This window comes from Cherax quadricarinatus, chromosome 99 (assembly GCF_038502225.1).
Source record: "Cherax quadricarinatus isolate ZL_2023a chromosome 99, ASM3850222v1, whole genome shotgun sequence".
NCBI lineage: Eukaryota > Metazoa > Arthropoda > Malacostraca > Decapoda > Parastacidae > Cherax > Cherax quadricarinatus.
In genome coordinates, this window is record NC_091390.1 from 290,698 (window position 1) to 316,000 (window position 25,303).

The 25,303-nt window shown below is 46.6% G+C and overlaps 1 protein-coding gene across 1 annotated transcript in view; it reads right to left on the bottom strand.

Moving 5' to 3' along the window:
- The window catches only part of LOC128704745 (ubiquitin carboxyl-terminal hydrolase 2), a 52,338-nt gene extending 31,734 nt beyond the window's left edge, over positions 1–20,604 (bottom strand). Inside the window, exon 1 of the mRNA XM_070079520.1 lies at positions 19,981–20,604. Within this exon, the coding sequence (XP_069935621.1) occupies positions 19,981–20,604 (624 nt within the window). The remainder of the gene's footprint in view (positions 1–19,980) is intronic.
- Positions 20,605–25,303: the final 4,699 nt, after the last annotated feature.

A 25,303-nucleotide genomic window follows, 5' to 3' on the forward strand; every position in this document is an offset into this window, starting at 1 on the left:
GTTGCTGTGTCCCCTTGTTGTTGTGTCCCCTTGTTGTTGTGTCCCCTTGTTGTTGTGTCCCCTTGTTGTTGTGTCCCCTTGTTGTTGTGTCCCCTTGTTGTTGTGTCCCCTTGTTGTTGTGTCCCCTTGTTGTTGTGTCCCCTTGTTGCTGTGTCCCCTTGTTGTTGTGTCCCCTTGTTGTTGTGTCCCCTTGTTGTTGTGTCCCCTTGTTGCTGTGTCCCCTTGTTGTTGTGTCCCCTTGTTGTTGTGTCCCCTTGTTGCTGTGTCCCCTTGTTGTTGTGTCCCCTTGTTGCTGTGTCCCCTTGTTGTTGTGTCCCCTTGTTGTTGTGTCCCCTTGTTGTTGTGTCCCCTTGTTGTTGTGTCCCCTTGTTGTGTGTCCCCTTGTTGTTGTGTCCCCTTGTTGTTGTGTCCCCTTGTTGTTGTGTCCCCTTGTTGTTGTGTCCCCTTGTTGTTGTGTCCCCTTGTTGTTGCGTTGTTGTTGTTGTGTCCCCTTGTTGTTGTGTCCCCTTGTTGTTGTGTCCCCTTGTTGTTGTGTCCCCTTGTTGCTGTGTCCCCTTGTTGTTGTGTCCCCTTGTTGTTGTGTCCCCTTGTTGTTGTGTCCCCTTGTTGTTGTGTCCCCTTGTTGCTGTGTCCCCTTGTTGCTGTGTCCCCTTGTTGTTGTGTCCCCTTGTTGTTGTGTCCCCTTGTTGTTGTGTCCCCTTGTTGTTGTGTCCCCTTGTTGTTGTGTCCCCTTGTTGTTGTGTCCCCTTGTTGCTGTGTCCCCTTGTTGCTGTGTCCCCTTGTTGTTGTGTCCCCTTGTTGTTGTGTCCCCTTGTTGTTGTGTCCCCTTGTTGTTGTGTCCCCTTGTTGTTGTGTCCCCTTGTTGCTGTGTCCCCTTGTTGTTGTGTCCCCTTGTTGCTGTGTCCCCTTGTTGTTGTGTCCCCTTGTTGTTGTGTCCCCTTGTTGTTGTGTCCCCTTGTTCCTGTGTCCTTTTGTTGTTGTGTCCCCTTGTTCCTGTGTCCTTTTGTTGTTGTGTCCCCTTGTCGTTGTGTCCCCTTGTTGTTGTGTCCCCTTGTTGTTGTGTCCCCTTGTTGTTGTGTCCCCTTGTTGTTGTGTCCCCTTGTTGTTGTGTCCCCTTGTTGCTGTGTCCCCTTGTTGTTGTGTCCCCTTGTTGTTGTGTCCCCTTGTTGTTGTGTCCCCTTGTTGTTGTGTCCCCTTGTTGTTGTGTCCCCTTGTAGCTGTGTCCCTTGTTGTTGTGTCACCTTGTTGTTGTGTCCCCTAGTTGTTGAGTCCCCTTGTTGTTGTGTCCCCTTGTTGTTGTGTCCCCTTGTTGTTGTGTCCCCTTGTTGTTGTGTCCCCTTGTTGTTGTGTCCCCTTGTTGTTGTGTCCCCTTGTTGTTGTGTCCCCTTGTTGTTGTGTCCCTTGTTGTTGTGTCCCCTTGTTGTTGTGTCCCCTTGTTGTTGTGTCCCCTTGTTGTTGTGTCCCCTTGTTGTTGTGTCCCCTTGTTGTTGTGTCCCCTTGTTGTTGTGTCCCCTTGTTGTTGTGTCCCCTTGTTGTTGTGTCCCCTTGTTGTTGTGTCCCCTTGTTGTTGTGTCCCCTTGTTGTTGTGTCCCCTTGTTGTTGTGTCCCCTTGTTGTTGTGTCCCCTTGTTGTTGTGTCCCCTTGTTGTTGTGTCCCCTTGTTGTTGTGTCCCCTTGTTGTTGTGTCCCCTTGTTGTTGTGTCCCCTTGTTGTTGTGTCCCCTTGTTGTTGTGTCCCCTTGTTGTTGTGTCCCTTGTTGTTGTGTCCCCTTGTTGTTGTGTCCCCTTGTTGTTGTGTCCCCTTGTTGTTGTGTCCCCTTGTTGTTGTGTCCCCTTGTTGTTGTGTCCCCTTGTTGTTGTGTCCCCTTGTTGTTGTGTCCCCTTGTTGTTGTGTCCCCTTGTTGTTGTGTCCCCTTGTTGTTGTGTCCCCTTGTTGCTGTGTCCCCTTGTTGTTGTGTCCCCTTGTTGTTGTGTCCCCTTGTTGTTGTGTCCCCTTGTTGTTGTGTCCCCTTGTTGTTGTGTCCCCTTGTTGTTGTGTCCCCTTGTTGTTGTGTCCCCTTGTTGTGTTGTCCCCTGGTTGTTGTGTCCCCTTGTTGTTGTGTCTCCTTGTTGTTGTGTCCCTTGTTGTTGTGTCCCCTTGTTGCTGTGTCCTCTTGTTGTTGTGTTCCCTTGTTGTTGTGTCCCCTTGTTGTTGTGTCCCCTTGTTGTTGTGTCCCCTTGTTGTTGTGTCCCCTTGTTGTTGTGTCCCCTTGTTGCTGTGTCCCCTTGTTGTTGTGTCCCCTTGTTGTTGTGTCCCCTTGTTGTTGTGTCCCCTTGTTGTTGTGTCCCCTTGTTGTTGTGTCCCCTTGTTGTTGTGTCCCCTTGTTGTTGTGTCCCCTTGTTGTTGTGTCCCCTTGTTGTTGTGTCCCCTTGTTGTTGTGTCCCCTTGTTGCTGTGTCCCCTTGTTGTTGTGTCCCCTTGTTGTTGTGTCCCCTTGTTGCTTGTGTCCCCTTGTTGTTGTGTCCCCTTGTTGCTTGTGTCCCCTTGTTGTTGTGTCCCCTTGTTGTTGTGTCCCCTTGTTGTTGTGTCCCCTTGTTGTTGTGTCCCCTTGTTGTTGTGTCCCCTTGTTGCTGTGTCCCCTTGTTGTTGTGTCCCCTTGTTGTTGTGTCCCCTTGTTGTTGTGTCCCCTTGTTGTTGTGTCCCCTTGTTGTTGTGTCCCCTTGTTGTTGTGTCCCCTTGTTGTTGTGTCCCCTTGTTGTTGTGTCCCCTTGTTGTTGTGTCCCCTTGTTGTTGTGTCCCCTTGTTGTTGTGTCCCCTTGTTGTTGTGTCCCCTTGTTGTTGTGTCCCCTTGTTGTTGTGTCCCCTTGTTGTTGTGTCCCCTTGTTGTTGTGTCCCCTTGTTGTTGTGTCCCCTTGTTGTTGTGTCCCCTTGTTGTTGTGTCCCCTTGTTGTTGTGTCCCCTTGTTGTTGTGTCCCCTTGTTGTTGTGTCCCCTTGTTGTTGTGTCCCCTTGTTGTTGTGTCCCCTTGTTGTTGTGTCCCCTTGTTGTTGTGTCCCCTTGTTGTTGTGTCCCCTTGTTGTTGTGTCCCCTTGTTGTTGTGTCCCCTTGTTGTTGTGTCCCCTTGTTGTTGTGTCCCCTTGTTGTTGTGTCCCCTTGTTGTTGTGTCCCCTTGTTGTTGTGTCCCCTTGTTGTTGTGTCCCCTTGTTGTTGTGTCCCCTTGTTGTTGTGTCCCCTTGTTGTTGTGTCCCCTTGTTGTTGTGTCCCCTTGTTGTTGTGTCCCCTTGTTGTTGTGTCCCCTTGTTGTTGTGTCCCCTTGTTGTTGTGTCCCCTTGTTGTTGTGTCCCCTTGTTGTTGTGTCCCCTTGTTGTTGTGTCCCCTTGTTGTTGTGTCCCCTTGTTGTTGTGTCCCCTTGTTGTTGTGTCACCTTGTTGTTGTGTCCCTCTGTTGGTGTGTCCCCTTGTTGTTGTGTCCCCTTGTTGTTGTGTCCCCTTGTTGTTGTGTCCCCTTGTTGTTGTGTCCCCTTGTTGTTGTGTCCCCTTGTTGTTGTGTCCCCTTGTTGTGTCCCCTTGTTGTGTCCCCTTGTTGTTGTGTCCCCTTGTTGTTGTGTCCCCTTGTTGTTGTGTCCCCTTGTTGTTGTGTCCCCTTGTTGTTGTGTCCCCTTGTTGTGTCCCCTTGTTGTTGTGTCCCCTTGTTGTTGTGTCCCCTTGTTGTTGTGTCCCCTTGTTGTTGTGTCCCCTTGTTGTTGTGTCCCCTTGTTGTTGTGTCCCCTTGTTGTTGTGTCCCCTTGTTGTTGTGTCCCCTTGTTGTTGTGTCCCCTTGTTGTTGTGTCCCCTTGTTGTTGTGTCCCCTTGTTGTTGTGTCCCCTTGTTGTTGTGTCCCCTTGTTGTTGTGTCCCCTTGTTGTTGTGTCCCCTTGTTGTTGTGTCCCCTTGTTGTTGTGTCCCCTTGTTGTTGTGTCCCCTTGTTGTTGTGTCCCCTTGTTGTTGTGTCCCCTTGTTGCTGTGTCCCCTTGTTGTTGTGTCCCCTTGTTGTTGTGTCCCCTTGTTGTTGTGTCCCCTTGTTGCTGTGTCCCCTTGTTGTTGTGTCCCCTTGTTGTTGTGTCCCCTTGTTGCTGTGTCCCCTTGTTGTTGTGTCCCCTTGTTGCTTGTGTCCCCTTGTTGTGTGTGTTGTTGTGTCCCCTTGTTGTTGTGTCCCCTTGTTGTTGTGTCCCCTTGTTGTGTGTCCCCTTGTTGTTGTGTTCCCTTGTTGTTGTGTCCCCTTGTTGTTGTGTCCCCTTGTTGCTGTGTCCTTGTTGTTGTGTCCCCTTTTTGTTGTGTCCCCTAGTTGTTGTGTCCCCTTTTTGTTGTGTCACCTTGTTGCTGTGTCCCCTTGTTGTTGTGTCCCTTTTGTTGTGTCCCCTTGTTGTTGTGTCCCCTTGTTGCTGTGTCCCCTTGTTGTTGTGTCCCCTTGTTGTTGTGTCCCCTTGTTGTTGTGTCCCCTTGTTGTTGTGTCACCTTGTTGCTGTGTCCCCTTGTTGTTGTGTCCCCTTGTTGTTGTGTCCCCTTGTTGTTGTGTCCCCTTGTTGTTGTGTCCCCTTGTTGTTGTGTCCCCTTGTTGTTGTGTCCCCTTGTTGTTGTGTCCCCTTGTTGTTGTGTCCCCTTGTTGTTGTGTCCCCTTGTTGCTGTGTCCCCTTGTTGTTGTGTCCCCTTGTTGTTGTGTCCCCTTGTTGTTGTGTCCCCTTGTTGTTGTGTCCCCTTGTTGCTGTGTCCCCTTGTTGTTGTGTCCCCTTGTTGCTGTGTCCCCTTGTTGCTGTGTCCCCTTGTTGTTGTGTCCCCTTGTTGTTGTGTCCCCTTGTTGTTGTGTCCCCTTGTTGTTGTGTCCCCTTGTTGCTGTGTCCCCTTGTTGTTGTGTCCCCTTGTTGTTGTGTCCCCTTGTTGCTGTGTCCCCTTGTTGCTGTGTCCCCTTGTTGCTGTGTCCCCTTGTTGTTGTGTCCCCTTGTTGTTGTGTCCCCTTGTTGTTGTGTCCCCTTGTTGTTGTGTCCCCTTGTTGTTGTGTCCCCTTGTTGTTGTGTCCCCTTGTTGTTGTGTCCCCTTGTTGTTGTGTCCCCTTGTTGTTGTGTCCCCTTGTTGTTGTGTCCCCTTGTTGCTGTGTCCCCTTGTTGTTGTGTCCCCTTGTTGCTGTGTCCCCTTGTTGTTGTGTCCCCTTGTTGTTGTGTCCCCTTGTTGTTGTGTCCCCTTGTTGTTGTGTCCCCTTGTTGTTGTGTCCCCTTGTTGTTGTGTCCCCTTGTTGTTGTGTCCCCTTGTTGTTGTGTCCCCTTGTTGCTGTGTCCCCTTGTTGTTGTGTCCCCTTGTTGTTGTGTCCCCTTGTTGTTGTGTCCCCTTGTTGTTGTGTCCCCTTGTTGTTGTGTCCCTTGTTGTTGTGTCCCCTTGTTGTTGTGTCCCCTTGTTGTTGTGTCCCCTTGTTGTTGTGTCCCCTTGTTGTTGTGTCCCCTTGTTGTTGTGTCCCCTTGTTGTGTCCCCTTGTTGCTGTGTCCCCTTGTTGTTGTGTCCCCTTGTTGTTGTGTCCCCTTGTTGTTGTGTCCCCTTGTTGTTGTGTCCCCTTGTTGTTGTGTCCCCTTGTTGTTGTGTCCCTTGTTGTTGTGTCCCCTTGTTGTTGTGTCCCCTTGTTGTTGTGTCCCCTTGTTGTTGTGTCCCCTTGTTGTTGTGTCCCCTTGTTGTTGTGTCCCCTTGTTGTGTCCCCTTGTGTTGTGTCCCCTTGTTGTTGTGTCCCCTTGTTGTTGTGTCACCTTGTTGTTGTGTCCCCTTGTTCTTGTGTCCCCTTGTTGTTGTGTCCCCTTGTTGTTGTGTCCCCTTGTTGTTGTGTCCCCTTGTTGTTGTGTCCCCTTGTTGTTGTGTCCCCTTGTTGTTGTGTCTGTTGTTGTGTGTCCCCTTGTTGTTGTGTCCCCTTGTTGTTGTGTCCCCTTGTTGTTGTGTCCCCTTGTTGTTGTGTCCCCTTGTTGTTGTGTCCCCTTGTTGTTGTGTCCCCTTGTTGCTGTGTCCCCTTGTTGTTGTGTCCCCTTGTTGTTGTGTCCCCTTTTTGTTGTGTCCCCTTGTTGTGTCCCCTTGTTGTTGTGTCCCCTTGTTGTTGTTGTCCCCTTGTTGTTGTGTCCCCTTGTTGTTGTGTCCCCTTGTTGTTGTGTCCCCTTGTTGTTGTGTCCCCTTGTTGTTGTGTCCCCTTGTTGTTGTGTCCCCTTGTTGTTGTGTCCCCTTGTTGTTGTGTCCCCTTGTTGTTGTGTCCCCTTGTTGTTGTGTCCCCTTGTTGTTGTGTCACCTTGTTGCTGTGTCCCCTTGTTGTTGTGTCCCCTTGTTGTTGTGTCCCCTTGTTGTTGTGTCCCCTTGTTGTTGTGTCCCCTTGTTGTTGTGTCCCCTTGTTGTTGTGTCCCCTTGTTGTTGTGTCCCCTTGTTGTTGTGTCCCCTTGTTGTTGTGTCCCCTTGTTGTTGTGTCCCCTTGTTGTTGTGTCCCCTTGTTGTTGTGTCCCCTTGTTGTTGTGTCCCCTTGTTGTTGTGTCACCTTGTTGCTGTGTCCCCTTGTTGTTGTGTCCCCTTGTTGTTGTGTCCCCTTGTTGTTGTGTCCCCTTGTTGCTGTGTCCCCTTGTTGTTGTGTCCCCTTGTTGTTGTGTCCCCTTGTTGTTGTGTCCCCTTGTTGTTGTGTCCCCTTGTTGTTGTGTCCCCTTGTTGTTGTGTCCCCTTGTTGCTGTGTCCCCTTGTTGTTGTGTCCCCTTGTTGCTGTGTCCCCTTGTTGTTGTGTCCCCTTGTTGTTGTGTCCCCTTGTTGCTGTGTCCCCTTGTTGTTGTGTCCCCTTGTTGCTGTGTCCCCTTGTTGTTGTGTCCCCTTGTTGTTGTGTCCCCTTGTTGTTGTGTCCCCTTGTTGTTGTGTCCCCTTGTTGTTGTGTCCCCTTGTTGTTGTGTCCCCTTGTTGTTGTGTCCCCTTGTTGTTGTGTCCCCTTGTTGTTGTGTCCCCTTGTTGTTGTTTCCCTTGTTTCTGTGTCCCCTTGTTGTTGTGTCACCTTGTTGTTTTGTCCCCTTTTTGTTGTGTCCCCTTGTTGTTGTGTCCCCTTGTTGCTGTGTCCCCTTGTTGTTGTGTCCCCTTGTTGTTGTGTCCCCTTGTTGCTGTGTCCCCTTGTTGTTGTGTCCCCTTGTTGTTGTGTCCCCTTGTTGTTGTGTCCCCTTGTTGTTGTGTCCCCTTGTTGCTGTGTCCCCTTGTTGTTGTGTCCCCTTGTTGTTGTGTCCCCTTGTTGCTGTGTCCCCTTGTTGCTGTGTCCCCTTGTTGTTGTGTCCCCTTGTTGTTGTGTCCCCTTGTTGTTGTGTCCCCTTGTTGTTGTGTCCCCTTGTTGTTGTGTCCCCTTGTTGCTGTGTCCCCTTGTTGTTGTGTCCCCTTGTTGTTGTGTCCCCTTGTTGTTGTGTCCCCTTGTTGTTGTGTCCCCTTGTTGTTGTGTCCCCTTGTTGTTGTGTCCCCTTGTTGTTGTGTCCCCTTGTTGTTGTGTCCCCTTGTTGTTGTGTCCCCTTGTTGTTGTGTCCCCTTGTTGTTGTGTCCCCTTGTTGTTGTGTCCCCTTGTTGTTGTGTCCCCTTGTTGTTGTGTCCCCTTGTTGTTGTGTCCCCTTGTTGTTGTGTCCCCTTGTTGTTGTGTCCCCTTGTTGTTGTGTCCCCTTGTTGTTGTGTCCCCTTGTTGTTGTGTCCCCTTGTTGTTGTGTCCCCTTGTTGTTGTGTCCCCTTGTTGTTGTGTCCCCTTGTTGTTGTGTCCCCTTGTTGTTGTCCTCTTGTTGTTGTGTCCCCTTGTTGTTGTGTCACCTTGTTGTTGTGTCCCCTTGTTGTTGTGTCCCTTGTTGTTGTGTCCCCTTGTCCCCTTGTTGTGTCCCCTTGTTGTTGTGTCCCCTTGTTGTTGTGTCCCCTTGTTGTTGTGTCCCCTTGTTGTTGTGTCCCCTTGTTGTTGTGTCCCCTTGTTGTTGTGTCCCCTTGTTGTTGTGTCACCTTGTTGTTGTGTCCCCTTGTTGTTGTGTCCCCTTGTTGTTGTGTCCCCTTGTTGTTGTGTCCCCTTGTTGTTGTGTCCCCTTGTTGTTGTGTCACCTTGTTGTTGTGTCCCCTTGTTGTTGTGTCCCCTTGTTGTTGTGTCCCCTTGTTGTTGTGTCCCCTTGTTGTTGTGTCACCTTGTTGTTGTGTCCCCTTGTTGTTGTGTCCCCTTGTTGTTGTGTCCCCTTGTTGTTGTGTCCCCTTGTTGTTGTGTCCCCTTGTTGTTGTGTCCCCTTGTTGTTGTGTCCCCTTGTTGTTGTGTCCCCTTGTTGCTGTGTCCCCTTGTTGTTGTGTCCCCTTGTTGTTGTGTCCCCTTGTTGTTGTCCCCTTGTTGTTGTGTCCCCTTGTTGTTGTGTCCCCTTGTTGCTGTGTCCCCTTGTTGTTGTGTCCCCTTGTTGCTGTGTCCCCTTGTTGCTGTGTCCCCTTGTTGTTGTGTCCCCTTGTTGCTGTGTCCCCTTGTTGCTGTGTCCCCTTGTTGCTGTGTCCCCTTGTTGTTGTGTCCCCTTGTTGTTGTGTCCCCTTGTTGTTGTGTCCCCTTGTTGTTGTGTCCCCTTGTTGTTGTGTCCCCTTGTTGTTGTGTCCCCTTGTTGCTGTGTCCCCTTGTTGTTGTTGTGTCCCCTTGTTGTTGTGTCCCCTTGTTGCTGTGTCCCCTTGTTGTTGTTGTGTCCCCTTGTTGTTGTGTCCCCTTGTTGTTGTGTCACCTTGTTGTTGTGTCCCCTTGTTGTTGTGTCCCCTTGTTGTTGTGTCCCCTTGTTGTTGTGTCCCCTTGTTGTTGTGTCCCCTTGTTGTTGTGTCCCCTTGTTGCTGTGTCCCCTTGTTGTTGTGTCCCCTTGTTGCTGTGTCCCCTTGTTGTTGTGTCCCCTTGTTGTTGTGTCCCCTTGTTGTTGTGTCCCCTTGTTGCTGTGTCCCCTTGTTGTTGTGTCCCCTTGTTGTTGTGTCCCCTTGTTGTTGTGTCCCCTTGTTGCTGTGTCCCCTTGTTGTTGTGTCCCCTTGTTGTTGTGTCCCCTTGTTGTTGTGTCCCCTTGTTGTTGTGTCCCCTTGTTGCTGTTGTGTCCCCTTGTTGTGTGTCCCCTAGTTGTTGAGTCCCCTTGTTGTTGTGTCCCCTTGTTGTTGTGTCCCCTTGTTGTTGTGTCCCCTTGTTGTTGTGTCCCCTTGTTGCTGTGTTCCCTTGTTGTTGTGTCCCCTTGTTGTTGTGTCCCTTGTTGTTGTGTCACCTTGTTGTTGTGTCACCTTGTTGTTGTGTCCCCTTGTTGTTGTGTCCCCTTGTTGTTGTGTCACCTTGTTGTTGTGTCCCCTTGTTGTTGTGTCCCCTTGTTGTTGTGTCCCCTTGTTGTTGTGTCCCCTTGTTGTTGTGTCCCCTTGTTGTTGTGTCACCTTGTTGTTGTGTCACCTTGTTGTTGTGTCCCCTTGTTGTTGTGTCCCCTTGTTGTTGTGTCCCCTTGTTGTTGTGTCCCCTTGTTGTTGTGTCCCCTTGTTGTTGTGTCCCCTTGTTGTTGTGTCCCCTTGTTGTTGTGTCCCCTTGTTGTTGTGTCCCCTTGTTGTTGTGTCCCCTTGTTGTTGTGTCCCCTTGTTGTTGTGTCCCCTTGTTGCTGTGTCCCCTTGTTGTTGTGTCCCCTTGTTGTTGTGTCCCCTTGTTGTTGTGTCCCCTTGTTGTTGTGTCCCCTTGTTGTGTCCCCTTGTTGTTGTGTCACCTTGTTGTTGTGTCCCCTTGTTGTGTCCCCTTGTTGTTGTGTCACCTTGTTGTTGTGTCACCTTGTAGCTGTGTCCCCTTGTTGTTGTTGTGTCCCCTTGTTGTTGTGTCCCCTTGTTGTTGTGTCACCTTGTTGTTGTGTCCCCTTTTTGTTGTGTCCCCTTGTAGCTGTGTCCCCTTGTTGTTGTGTCCCCTTGTTGTTGTGTCCCCTTGTTGTTGTGTCCCCTTGTTGTTGTGTCACCTTGTTGTGTGTCCCCTGTCGTTGTGTCCCCTTGTTGTTGTGTCCCCTTGTTGTTGTGTCACCTTGTTGTTGTGTCACCTTGTTGTTGTGTCACCTTGTTGTTGTGTCACCTTGTTGCTGTGTCCCCTTGTTGTTGTGTCCCCTTGTTGCTGTGTCCCCTTGTTGTTGTGTCCCCTTGTTGTTGTGTCACCTTGTTGTTGTGTCACCTTGTTGCTGTGTCCCCTTGTTGTTGTGTCCCCTTGTTGTTGTGTCCCCTTGTTGTTGTGTCACCTTGTTGTTGTGTCACCTTGTTGTTGTGTCCCCTTGTTGTTGTGTCCCCTTGTTGTTGTGTCCCCTTGTTGCTGTGTCCCCTTGTTGTTGTGTCCCCTTGTTGTTGTGTCCCCTTGTTGTTGTGTCCCCTTGTTGTTGTGTCCCCTTGTTGCTGTGTCCCCTTGTTGTTGTGTCCCCTTGTTGTTGTGTCACCTTGTTGTTGTGTCACCTTGTTGTTGTGTCCCCTTGTTGTTGTGTCCCCTTGTTGTTGTGTCACCTTGTTGTTGTGTCCCCTTGTTGTTGTGTCCCCTTGTTGCTGTGTCCCCTTGTTGCTGTGTCACATCTCTGGAACTTCCTGTCTTTGTCCACATTGTCAATTTCTCTCAGTATTTTATAAGTCGTTATCATGTCCCCTCTGTCCTTCCTGTCCTCCGAAGTGGTGTGTACTGACTTATATGTAGTTGCAGTAGTCGAGTCACAGCTCCTGGAAATGTGCGTGTGTGAGTGTATCTCAGAGAGAGAGAGAGAGAGAGAGAGAGAGAGAGAGAGAGAGAGAGAGAGAGAGAGATTATCTCAACCTTCACTCTGGGAAATCTTCCACCTGTGTTATCGTACTGCAGAAAGATATAAAATAAAAACAACAGTCCACCTGAGAGAATAACACTTGTTATCCTACCTTAGCTCCCAGGATAACACTTGTTATCCTACCTTAGCTCCCAGGATAACACTTGTTATCCTACCTTAGCTCCCAGGATAACACTTGTTATCCTGCCTTAGCTCCCAGGATAACACTTGTTATCCTACCTTAGCTCCCAGGATAACACTTGTTATCCTACCTTAGCTCCCAGGATAACACTTGTTATCCTACCTTAGCTCCCAGGATAACACTTATTATCCTACCTTAGCTCCCAGGATAACACTTGTTATCCTGCCTTAGCTCCCAGGATAACACTTGTTATCCTACCTTAGCTCCCAGGATAACACTTGTTATCCTACCTTAGCTCCCAGGATAACACTTGTTATCCTACCTTAGCTCCCAGGATAACACTTGTTATCCTACCTTAGCTCCCAGGATAACACTTGTTATCCTGCCTTAGCTCCCAGGATAACACTTGTTATCCTACCTTAGCTCCCAGGATAACACTTGTTATCCTACCTTAGCTCCCAGGATAACACTTGTTATCCTGCATTAGCTCCCAGGATAACACTTGTTATCCTACCTTAGCTCCCAGGATAACACTTGTTATCCTGCATTAGCTCCCAGGATAACACTTGTTATCCTACATTAGCTCCCAGGATAACACTTGTTATCCTACATTAGCTCCCAGGATAACACTTGTTATCCTACATTAGCTCCCAGGATAACACTTGTTATCCTACATTAGCTCCCAGGATAACACTTGTTATCCTACATTAGCTCCCAGGATAACACTTGTTATCCTACATTAGCTCCCAGGATAACACTTGTTATCCTACATTAGCTCCCAGGATAACACTTGTTATCCTACATTAGCTCCCAGGATAACACTTGTTATCCTACATTAGCTCCCAGGATAACACTTGTTATCCTACATTAGCTCCCAGGATAACACTTGTTATCCTACATTAGCTCCCAGGATAACACTTGTTATCCTACATTAGCTCCCAGGATAACACTTGTTATCCTACATTAGCTCCCAGGATAACACTTGTTATCCTACATTAGCTCCCAGGATAACACTTGTTATCCTACATTAGCTCCCAGGATAACACTTGTTATCCTACATTAGCTCCCAGGATAACACTTGTTATCCTACATTAGCTCCCAGGATAACACTTGTTATCCTACATTAGCTCCCAGGATAACACTTGTTATCCTACATTAGCTCCCAGGATAACACTTGTTATCCTACATTAGCTCCCAGGATAACACTTGTTATCCTACATTAGCTCCCAGGATAACACTTGTTATCCTACATTAGCTCCCAGGATAACACTTGTTATCCTACCTTAGCTCCCAGGATAACACTTGTTATCCTACATTAGCTCCCAGGATAACACTTGTTATCCTACATTAGCTCCCAGGATAACACTTGTTATCCTACATTAGCTCCCAGGATAACACTTGTTATCCTACCTTAGCTCCCAGGATAACACTTGTTATCCTACCTTAGCTCCCAGGATAACACTTGTTATCCTACCTTAGCTCCCAGGATAACACTTGTTATCCTACCTTAGCTCCCAGGATAACACTTGTTATCCTACCTTAGCTCCCAGGATAACACTTGTTATCCTACATTAGCTCCCAGGATAACACTTGTTATCCTACCTTAGCTCCCAGGATAACACTTGTTATCCTACCTTAGCTCCCAGGATAACACTTGTTATCCTACCTTAGCTCCCAGGATAACACTTGTTATCCTACATTAGCTCCCAGGATAACACTTGTTATCCTACCTTAGCTCCCAGGATAACACTTGTTATCCTACCTTAGCTCCCAGGATAACACTTGTTATCCTACCTTAGCTCCCAGGATAACACTTGTTATCCTACATTAGCTCCCAGGATAACACTTGTTATCCTGCCTTAGCTCCCAGGATAACACTTGTTATCCTACCTTAGCTCCCAGGATAACACTTGTTATCCTACATTAGCTCCCAGGATAACACTTGTTATCCTACCTTAGCTCCCAGGATAACACTTGTTATCCTACCTTAGCTCCCAGGATAACACTTGTTATCCTACATTAGCTCCCAGGATAACACTAGTTATCCTGCCTTAGCTCCCAGGATAACACTTGTTATCCTACCTTAGCTCCCAGGATAACACTTGTTATCCTACATTAGCTCCCAGGATAACACTTGTTATCCTACCTTAGCTCCCAGGATAACACTTGTTATCCTACCTTAGCTCCCAGGATAACACTTGTTATCCTACCTTAGCTCCCAGGATAACACTTGTTATCCTACCTTAGCTCCCAGGATAACACCTGTTATCTTTCCTTACCTCCCAGGATAACACTTGTTATCCTACCTTAGCTCCCAGGATAACACCTGTTATCTTTCCTTACCTCCCAGGATAACACCTGTTATCTTTCCTTACCTCCCAGGATAACACTTGTTATCCTACCTTAGCTCCCAGGATAACACCTGTTATCTTTCCTTACCTCCCAGGATAACACCTGTTATCTTTCCTTACCTCCCAGGATAACACTTGTTATCCTACCTTAGCTCCCAGGATAACACCTGTTATCTTTCCTTACCTCCCAGGATAACACCTGTTATCTTTCCTTACCTCCCAGGATAACACTTGTTATCCTACCTTAGCTCCCAGGATAACACCTGTTATCTTTCCTTACCTCCCAGGATAACACCTGATATCTTTCCTTACCTCCCAGGATAACACTTGTTATCCTACCTTAGCTCCCAGGATAACACCTGTTATCTTTCCTTACCTCCCAGGAAAACACCTGTTATCCTACCTTAGCTCCCAGGATAACACCTGTTATCCTACCTTATCTCCCAGGATAACACCTGTTATCCTACCTTAGCTCCCAGGATAACACCTGTTATCCTACCTTAGTTCCCAGGATAACACCTGTTATCCTACCTTAGCTCCCAGGATAACACCTGTTATCCTACCTTAGCTCCCAGGATAACACCTGTTATCCTACCTTATCTCCCAGGATAACACTTGTTATCCTGCCTTAGCTCCCAGGATAACACTTGTTATCCTACCTTAGCTCCCAGGATAGCACCCGTTATCCTACCTTAGCTCCCTGGATAACACTTGTTATCCTACCTTAGCTCCCAGGATAACACTTGTTATCCTACCTTAGCTCCCAGGATAACACTTGTTATCCTACCTTAGCACCCAGGATAACACCTGTTATCTCACCTTAGCACCCAGGATAACACCTGTTATCCTACCTTACCTGCCAGGATAACACCTGTTATCTTACCTTAGCACCCAGAATAACTCCTGTTATCCTACCTTAGCACCAAGGATAACACCTGTTACCCTACCTTAGCACCCAGGATAACACCTGTTATCCCACCTTAGCACCCAGGATAGCTCCTGTTTTCCTACCTTAGCACCCAGGGTAACACCTGTTATCCTACCTTAGCACCCTGGATAACTTCTGTTATCCTACCTCAGCACCCAGGATAGCTCCTGTTATCCTACCTTAGCACCCAGGGTAACACCTGTTATCCTACCTTAGCACCCTGGATAACTCCTGTTATCCTACTTCAGCACCCAGGATAACACCTGTTATACTACCTTAACACCCAGGATAACACCTGTTATCCCACCTTAGCACTCTGGATAACTCCTGTTATCCTACCTCAGCACCCAGGATAACACCTGTTATACTACCTTAACACCCAGGATAACACTTGTTATCCTACGTTAGCTCCCAGGATAACACTCAACCCCTCTAACCACAACTAGGTGAATACAGTGAACCACAATAGTAACAGCCTGGTTGATCAGGCTCTGATCCACCATGAGGCCTGGTCACAGACCGGGCCGCGGGGGCGTTGACCCCCCGTTACTCTCTCCAGGTAAACTCCAGTTATACTCCAGTTATATTTGGAGTGCCCCAGGGTAAAGCACTGTAGTCTTGGAGTGCCCCAGGGTAAAGCACTCTAGTCTTGGAGTGCCCCAGGGTAAAGCACTGTAGTCTTGGAGTGCCCCAGGGTAAAGCACTGTAGTCTTGGAGTGCCCCAGGGTAAAGCACTGTAGTCTTGGAGTGCCCCAGGGTAAAGCACTGTAGTCTTGGAGTGCCCCAGGGTAAAGCACTGTAGTCTTGGAGTGCCCCAGGGTAAAGCACTGTAGTCTTGGGGTGCCCCAGGGTAAAGCACTGTAGTCTTGGAGTGCCCCAGGGTACAGCACTCTAGTCTTGGAGTGTCCCAGGGTAGATCACTGTAGTCTTGGAGTGCCCCAGGGTAAAGCACTGTAGTCTTTGAGTGTCCCAGGGTAAAGCACTGTAGTCTTGGAGTGCCCCAGGGTAAAGCACTGTAGTCTTGGAGTGTCCCAGGGTAAAGCACTGTAGTCTTGGAGTGCCCCAGGGTAGATCACTGTAGTCTTTGAGTGCCCCAGGGTAAAGCACTCTGGTCTTGGAGTGCCCCAGGGTAGATCACTGTAGTCTTTGAGTGCCCCAGGGTAAAGCACTCTAGTCTTGGAGTGCCCCAGTGTAAAGCACTCTGGTCTTGGAGTGCCCCAGGGAAGATCACTGTAGTCTTTGAGTGCCCCAGAGTAAAGCACTCTAGTCTTGGAGTGCCCCAGGGTAGATCACTGTAGTCTTTGAGTGCCCCAGGGTAGATCACTGTAGTCTTTGAGTGCCCCAGGGTAGATCACTGTAGTCTTTGAGTGCCCCAGGGTAAAGCACTGTAGTCTTGGAGTGCCCCAGGGTAAAGCACTGTAGTCTTGGAGTGCCCCAGGGTAAAGCACTCTGGTCTTGGAGTGCCCCAGTGTAAAGCACTCTGGTCTTGGAGTGCCCCAGGGTAGATCACTGTAGTCTTTGAGTGCCCCAGAGTAAAGCACTCTAGTCTTTGAGTGCCCCAGGGTAGATCACTGTAGTCTTGGAGTGCCCCAGGGTAGATCACTGTAGTCTTTGAGTGCCCCAGGGTAGATCACTGTAGTCTTTGAGTGCCCCAGGGTAGATCACTGTAGTCTTGGAGTGCTCCAGGGTAGAACACTGTAGTCTTGGAGTGCCCCAGGGTAAAGCACTGTAGTCTTGGAGTGCCCCAGGGTAAGGCACTGCAGTCTTGGAGTGCCCCTGGGTAGATCACTGTAGTCTTGGAGTGCCCCAGGGTAAGGCACTGCAGTCTTTGAGTGCCCCAGGGTAGATCACTGTAGTCTTGGAGTGCCCCAGCACATCTCAAACACTCGGGTGATCTTCTCAATCGCATTCGCAACATCAACATCAGGAACAAGAAACTCTCCAGCCTTGACGTAACTTCCCTATTCACCAAAGTACCTACTACACAAGCCATCGATCTCCTGCGCAGAAAAATTGACGATTCACTTGATCTTCCTATTCCAGCCAGAGATTTCATCGACCTCGTTGAACTATGTGTCGGCTTTACGTGTTTCTCTTTCGAAAATCACCTCTTTCAGCAGACTTTTGGACTACCCATGGGCTCGTCACTCAGTGCTGTCCTGGCGAACTTATACATGGAACATCTGGAAGCCGAGCGTTTCTCCACCATTATTCCTTCGACTGTCACCTGGCTCCGTTATGTTGACGACATTCTCCTCATAACTCCCAGACGCTTCAACGTTCAAGCTCTCCAAGACAAGCTCAACCAGGTCGAGCCTTCAACCCAGGTCACACTTGAAGAAGAAGTCGACAACACTCTTCATTTCCTCAATGTTCTTCTCTGCAAAGCTGACCATGAACTTCGTTTTAAAATCTATCGAAAACCAACCAACCAAAACGATCTTCTCCACTTCTACTCTCACCACGACACCAAAACTAAACGTGGTGTAATTATAGGCTTCTTCCTGCGTGCACTCAGAATCTGCAGCAACGAGTTCCTTGAGGAAGAATGCACTATAATTGAACAAGTATTTTCTAAACTCCACTATCCTCGTCACTTCATCAGAGACTGCAGACGACGGGCATTAAACATCTTCAACACACCCAGAGAAGACACTGCCGAGAAGAGATACATAGTCCTTCCCACCAACTCCATTGCCAAACATGTTTCCAATATCTTTTCCAATACATCATTCCAAGTATCTACCTCCACAACCACGACCATCAAGGACATCACCAGTAGTAGACAGGACAAGCTTCTATCCTCTGCAGGGGTATACATAATCCCTTGTAATGACTGCAACAAATTATACGTGGGCGAAACATCAAGAGACCTTCAAACACGTATTTCAGAACACCAATACGCAAGCAGGACTGACGATACAAGGAATGCCTGTGTACAACATCGCAATTCACACAACCATTTAATTAACTACAGAAACTCAAGACTTATCGCCACAGAAGACAACACTCAATACAGAAGAATCCTGGAATCATCGCTTATCTCTGTAACCAACAATTTCAACCAGAACGATGGCTTCCATAACATAGCTGAACCACTCGCCAAGAAACTTCTTCATCGCTATCCCACATAAGAACAAAGAACACTGCAGAAGGTCTATTCACAACTTGTCCAATACCCCTGCCAAGCTACCCAAGACTCTATAACTTCACCCGGTAGATCATCAGAAGCAACATTCTCCACCTGACCTCAACATTCTGAACCTGACTATAAATACTCCCGTACCTTCCACCCAAGGTAGGTCTGTGTGACTTGAAAAAGCCCACTGTGTGGGCGAAACGTTGTCAATAAAGAATCACATTAAACTGCATATGTGTTTATGTATCCAAAGCACTGTAGTCTTGGAGAGCCCCAGGTTAAAGCACTGTAGTCTTGGAGTGTCCCAGGGTAAAGCACTGTAGTCTTGGAGTTCCTCAGGGTAAAGCACTGTTGTCTTGGAGTGCCCCAGGGTAGATCACTGTAGTCTTGGAGTGCCCCAGGGTAAAGCACTGTAGTCTTGGAGTGCCACAGGGTAGATCACGGTAGTCTTAGAGTGCCCCAGGGAAGATCACTGTAGTCTTGGAGTTCCCCAGGGTAAAGCACTGTAGACCTGGAGTGCCCCAGGGTATAGCACTGTAGTGATGACTGGTTTGAAAAACCGACAAGTTGAAGATTGAGACACTTATGCAGCATATGGAAATCTTTATTCAGGAAACGTTTCGCCACACAGTGGCTTCATCAGTCCAATACAAAGAGGAAGGCGTAAGGAGAGGAGGAGTATGAGGTAATCAGTCCCTCAGCCTGGAGTCGATGTGTTCAGTCCATCAATCTTGATGGACTGAACACATCGACTCCAGGCTGAGGGACTGATTACCTCATACTCCTCCTCTCCTTACGCCTTCCTCTTTGTATTGGACTGATGAAGCCACTGTGTGGCGAAACGTTTCCTGAATAAAGATTTCCATATGCTGCATAAGTGTCTCAATCTTCATAGCACTGTAGTCTTGGAGTGTCCCAGGGTAAAGCACTGTAGTCTTGAAGTGCCCCAGGGTAAAGCACTGTAGTCTTGGAGTGATCCAGGGTAAAGCACTGTATAGTCTTGGGGTGTCCCAGGATAGATCACTGTAGTCTTGGAGTGCCCCAGGGTAAAGCACTGTAGTCTTGGAGTGCCCCAGGGTAAAGCACTGTAGTCTTGGAATGCCCCAGGGTAGATCACTGTAGTCTTGGAGTGCCCCAGGGTAGATCACTGTAGTCTTGGAATGCCCCAGGGTAGATCACTGTAGTCTTGGTTTGTCCCAGGTTAGATCACTGTAGTCTTGGAGTGCCCCAGGGTAGATCACTGTAGTCTTGGAGTGCCCCAGGGTAGATCACTGTAGTCTTGGAGTGCCCCAGGGTAGATCACTGTAGTCTTGGAGTGCCCCAGGGTAGATCACTGTAGTCTTGGAGTGCCCCAGGGTAGATCACTGTAGTCTTGGAGTGCCCCAGGGTAGATCACTGTAGTCTTGGAGTGCCCCAGGGTAGATCACTGTAGTCTTGGAGTGCCCCAGGGTAAAGCACTGTAGTCTTGGAGTGCTTGTTGCAACCCCTGAATGGGTTGCAATATATATAATGTATATTATGATTATGAATATAATGTATATTACCTTTTCATATAATTTTATATTGCTTATATTTGCGATAATAGCTAAATCGTAAATATATTGCTTTATATTATTATTATTATTTGACTTAGCATCATTTTGTTAGGTAGGATGTAACATATTATGTGCTCAGTTAAAGTCTTGATTGTTTAACTACTGTAATTATCGTTTGTGGCTCGTTAGACTGCCGGCTTCTGAGCTGTGCTGTCCACGGAGCTATCACATGATCGAGGTTCTTCTTAGTTCTGTGGAACTTTGTTCACAGAACATTGTATAGACTTAGTGATTTTCGACGTTGTACTGAGGTTGTGTCTCATAGACACTCTGAGCAACTCAGGTCCTGAGCTGTAGCTTCTGACCTAATGTGTACTGGTATCTAACTTGTACTGGTATCTAACTTGTACTGGTATCTAACTTGTACTGGTATCTAACTTGTACTGGTATCTAACTTGTACTGGTATCTGTGTATTTTCACAGTCGGGGATTTTCTTATGCTGAACTTAGATTCAGTATTATGGGAGTTGTGTGACTTTTGTGGAGGATCTGCTGATGGTCCTTACTTAGTGTCGTTATATTATCTCCTTGTTCCTGATTCTGTGTCGCAGTTGCTTTTTATATTGTTGTTCGATTTATCAGTCGGTTTTTGTTCAAGCAAGCTGTTCTGATTGCCAGGTTGGTCAAGAAGTTAGTTAATGTGAGGACTTTGTCAGTCACTGGTTTAAGTCTAGTCGAGTCTAGAGACATAGCGCGTTTTTTGTAACAGTGCTCCAGGGTAGATCACTGTAGTCTTGGAGTTCCTCAGGGTAAAGCACTGTTGTCTTGGAGTGCCATAGGGTAGATCACTGTAGTCTTGGAGTGCCCCAGGGTAAAACACTGTAGTCTTGGAGTGCCCCAGGGTGAAGCACTGTAGTGTTGGAGTGATCCAGTGTAAAGCACTGTAGTCTTGGGGTGTCCCAGGGTAGATCACTGTAGTCTTGGAGTGCCCCAGGGTAAAGCACTAGTCTTGGAGTGCCCCAGGGTAGATCACTGTAGTCTTGGAGTACCCCAGGGTAAAGCACTGTAGTCTTGGAGTGCCCCATGGTAAAGCACTGCAGTCTTGGAGTGCCCCAGGTTAGAACACTGTAGTCTTGGAGTACCTCAGGGTAAAGCACTGTAGTTTTGGAGTGTCCCAGGGTAGAACACTGTAATCTTGGAGTGCCCCAAGGTAAAGCACTGTAGTCTTGGAGTGCCCCAGGGTAGAACACTGTAGTCTTGGAGTGCCCCAGGGTAGAACACTGCAGTCTTGGAGTGCCCCAGGGTAAAGCCCTGTAGTCTTGGAGTGCCCCAGGGTAGAACACTGTAGTCTTGGAGTGCCCCAGGGTAGAACACTGTAGTCTTGGAGTGCCCCCGGGTAGAACACTGTAGTCTTGGAGTGCCCCAGGGTAGAACACTGTGGTATTGGAGTGCCCCAGGGTAGAACACTGTGGTATTGGAGTGCCCCAGGGTAAGCCCTGTAGTCTTGGAGTGCCCCAGGGTAGAACACTGTAGTCTTGGAGTGCCCCAGGGTAGAACACTGTAGTCGTGGAGTGCCCCAGGGTAAAGCAGTGTAGTCTTGAAGTGCCCCATGGTAAAGCACTGTAGTTTTGGAATGCCCCAGGGTAGAACACTGTAGTCTTGGAGTGCCCCAGGATAAAGCACTGTAGTTTTGGTGTGCCCCAGGGTAGAACACTGTAGTCTTGGAGTGTCCCAGGGTAAAGCTCTGTAGTCTTGGAGTGCCCCATGGTAAAGCACTGTAGTCTTGGAGTGCCCCATGGTAAAGCACTGTAGTTTTGGAATGCCCCAGGGTAGAACACTGTAGTCTTGGAGTTCCCCCAGGATAAAGCACTGTAGTTTTGGAATGCCCCAGGGTAGAACACTGTAGTCTTGGAGTGTCCCAGGGTAAAGCACTATAGTCTTGGAGTGCCTCATGGTAGAACACTGTAGCCTTGCAGTGCCCTATGGTAAAGCACTGTAGTCTTGGAGTGTCCCAGGGTAAAGCACTGTAGTCTTGGAGTGCCCCAGGGTAGAACACTGTAGTCTTGCAGCGCCCTATGGTAAAGCACTCTAGTCTTGGAGTGCCCCAGGGTAGAACACTGTAGTCTTGGAGTGCCCCAGGGTAAAGCACTGTAGTCTTGCAGTGCCCCAGGGTAAAGCACTGTAGTCTTGGAGTGCCCCATGGTAAAGCACTGTAGTTTTGGAATGCCCCAGGGTAGAACACTGTAGTCTTGGAGTTCCCCCAGGATAAAGCACTGTAGTTTTGGAATGCCCCAGGGTAGAACACTGTAGTCTTGGAGTGTCCCAGGGTAAAGCACTATAGTCTTGGAGTGCCTCATGGTAGAACACTGTAGCCTTGCAGTGCCCTATGGTAAAGCACTGTAGTCTTGGAGTGTCCCAGGGTAAAGCACTGTAGTCTTGGAGTGCCCCAGGGTAGAACACTGTAGTCTTGCAGCGCCCTATGGTAAAGCACTCTAGTCTTGGAGTGCCCCAGGGTAGAACACTGTAGTCTTGGAGTGCCCCAGGGTAAAGCACTGTAGTCTTGCAGTGCCCCAGGGTAAAGCACTGTAGTCTTGAAGGAACCCACCTCCAAGGCTGATGGACTGATTATCTCATTTTGTAAATAGTTCTCCACTTCATGTCCTTGTACTGGACTGATAAAGCCACTGGTTGGAGAAACGTCTACATATAAACACACCCAGATATTAGACATGTGTCTAACATGTTGTCGATGATGTAACCCATTTAGTGGACACGTCAGTTCCCCTGTCTTGTATAATCTACCTTGACCATAATTACTGTGTCAGTTCCCCTGTCTTGTATAATCTACCTTGACCATAATTACTGTGTCAGTTCCCCTGTCTTGTACAATCTACCTTGACCATAATTACTGTGTCAGTTCCCCTGTCTTGTATAATCTACCTTGACCATAATTACTGTGTCAGTTCCCCTGTCTTGTATAATCTACCTTGACCATAATTACTGTGTCAGTTCCCCTGTCTTGTATAATCTACCTTGACCATAATTACTGTGTCAGTTCCCCTGTCTTGTATAATCTACCTTGACCATAATTACTGTGTCAGTTCCCCTGTCTTGTATAATCTACCTTGACCATAATTACTGTGTCAGTTCCCCTGTCTTGTATAATCTACCTTGACCATAATTACTGTGTCAGTTCCCCTGTCTTGTATAATCTACCTTGACCATAATTACTGTGTCAGTTCCCCTGTCTTGTATAATCTACTTTGACCATAATTACTGTGTCAGTTCCCCTGTCTTGTATAATCTACTTTGACCATAATTACTGTGTCTGGTTCGTAAGGTGAGTCCAGGATCTTTCCTTAATTCATGGTATAACTTAACAAATCATTGATGACAGTTGTGGGCGTTGCGGAGCTCAAAGATTTGTTAAGTTCTCAAAGATTTGTTAAGTTCCCAAAGATTTGTTAAGTTCCCAAAGATTTGTTAAGTTCCCAAAGATTTGTTAAGTTCCCAAAGATTTGTTAAGTTCTCAAAGATTTGTTAAGTTCCCAAAGATTTGTTAAGTTCCCAAAGATTTGTTAAGTTCCCAAAGATTTGTTAAGTTCTCAAAGATTTGTTAAGTTGTCAAAGATTTGCTAAGTTGTCAAAGATTTGTTAAGTTCTCAAAGATTTGTTAAGTTCCCAAAGATTTGTTAAGTTAACAAAGATTTGTTAAGTTCTCGAAGATTTGTTAAGTTCCCAAAGATTTGTTAAGTTCTCAAAGATTTGTTAAGTTCCCAAAGATTTGTTAAGTTCCCAAAGATTTGTTAAGTTCCTAAAGATTTGTTAAGTTCTCAAAGATTTGTTAAGTTCCTAAAGATTTGTTAAGTTCCCAAAGATTTGTTAAGTTCTCAAAGATTTTTTAAGTTCCTAAAGATTTGTTAAGTTCCCAAAGATTTGTTAAGTTCCTAAAGATTTGTTAAGTTCCCAAAGATTTGTTAAGTTCTCAAAGATTTGTTAAGTTCCTAAAGATTTGTTAAGTTCCCAAAGATTTGTTAAGTTCCTGAAGATTTGTTAAGTTCCCAAAGATTTGTTAAGTTCTCAAAGATTTGTTAAGTTCCTAAAGATTTGTTAAGTTCCTAAAGATTTGTTAAGTTCCCAAAGATTTGTTAAGTTCCTAAAGATTTGTTAAGTTCCTAAAGATTTGTTAAGTTCTCAAAGATTTGTTAAGTTCCTAAAGATTTGTTAAGTTCCTAAAGATTTGTTAAGTTCCCAAAGATTTGTTAAGTTCCTAAAGATTTGTTAAGTTCCCAAAGATTTGTTAAGTTCCTAAAGATTTGTTAAGTTCCTAAAGATTTGTTAAGTTCTCAAAGATTTGTTAAGTTCCCAAAGATTTGTTAAGTTCCTAAAGATTTGTTAAGTTCCTAAAGATTTGTTAAGTTCTCAAAGATTTGTTAAGTTCCTAAAGATTTGTTAAGTTCTCAAAGATTTGTTAAGTTCCTAAAGATTTGTTAAGTTCCTAAAGATTTGTTAAGTTCCCAAAGATTTGTTAAGTTCCTAAAGATTTGTTAAGTTCCTAAAGATTTGTTAAGTTCTCAAAGATTTGTTAAGTTCCCAAAGATTTGTTAAGTTCCTAAAGATTTGTTAAGTTCCTAAAGATTTGTTAAGTTCTCAAAGATTTGGTAAGTTCCTAAAGATTTGTTAAGTTCTCAAAGATTTGTTAAGTTCCTAAAGATTTGTTAAGTTCCTAAAGATTTGTTAAGTTCTCAAAGATTTGTTAAGTTCCTAAAGATTTGTTAAGTTCCTAAAGATTTGTTAAGTTCCCAAAGATTTGTTAAGTTCCTAAAGATTTGTTAAGTTCCCAAAGATTTGTTAAGTTCCTAAAGATTTGTTAAGTTCCTAAAGATTTGTTAAGTTCTCAAAGATTTGTTAAGTTCCCAAAGATTTGTTAAGTTCCTAAAGATTTGTTAAGTTCCTAAAGATTTGTTAAGTTCTCAAAGATTTGTTAAGTTCGTAAAGATTTGTTAAGTTCTCAAAGATTTGTTAAGTTCCCAAAGATTTGTTAAGTTCCTAAAGATTTGTTAAGTTCCTAAAGATTTGTTAAGTTCTCAAAGATTTGTTAAGTTCTCAAAGATTTGTTAAGTTGTACCATGAATTAAGGAAAGATCCTGGACTTCACCTCATGAAACAGACGAAGCAAATAGACCGGGTAGATTATAGACGTCAAATAACACAGGAAACAAAGGGGAACTGACGTCCCCGTCAAAACAAAGGAAATGTGATAGTAATTATTGCAGCAGGTAGATTACAAGAACAGAAGACAGGAGACAAGAGAACTCGTGCGACACTTCATGTACGGCTCCTCACTTATCAAGATTTTTTCTTGTTGGACGTGTGAGTGGCCAGATGTGGCGCCATTTTGTGTACTTGTAGGTGTTGTAACAAGGGAAGTTTTTATCAGTAATATCACTCGGTGTGTTTACAAGAAAAGTTTAAATTAAGGTCGCTGGGTTTTAGAAGGAAAATGACCAGCAATAACAACCTGGTTGATCAGGTCTTGATCCACTACCAGGCCTGGTCATGTACCGGACCGCGGGGGCCTTGACCCCCGGAACACCCTCCAGAAATACCCTAGGTATACTCCAGGTATACTCCAGGAACCACAGTCGATGGCCTCCACTCCAAACCAACAGATACAGATACTAATGCCGGAAAAAAATCCCCCCCCCCCAGTACCAACAATACCACCAGTCCGATGACATTCTTCTTTGCAAATATACAGGGTCTAAAGCCAGCAACAAACAACAAAATACCTTTCATCCGTGGACTGCTTGCAGAGGCAAAGGCAATGTTCGCGGCTTTCACTGAGACCCACATAAAGGATCACTTGGACAATGAAATATGGATCCCAGGTTACAACCTATACAGATGTGACAGAGTGAACAGGCAAAAGGGGGGGGGGTTGGCCTGTACATTGCAGAGTCACTTGTTTGCACAGAACTGCTTAATGCCTCAAATTACGTAGTGGAAGTTTTAGCAGAAAAGGTCGAGAACCAAAACCTAGTCATTGTGGTAGTCTACAAGCCTCCGGATGCAACATCCCAGCAATTCCAGGAACAGCTGTTAAAAAATGACCACTGTCTGGAAAATCTTCCAGCTCCTGCACCCAACATCTTGCTCCTAGGGGATTTCAACTTAAGGCACCTAAAATGGAGGAATATAGCAAATAATATTGTTGCAGTAATAACACCAGGAGGCAGCTCTGATGAAAACTCACACTCACACTAGCTTTTAAATCTCTGCACAAAATTCAATTTAAACCAGCAAATAATAGAGCCTACTAGACTGGAGAATACACTAGACCTCATCTTCACTAACAATGATGATCTGATAAGAAATGTCACCATATCAAAAACAATATACTCAGATCACAACATAATTGAGGTTCAGACATGTATGCGTGGAGCCCCAGACCGACAAAATGAG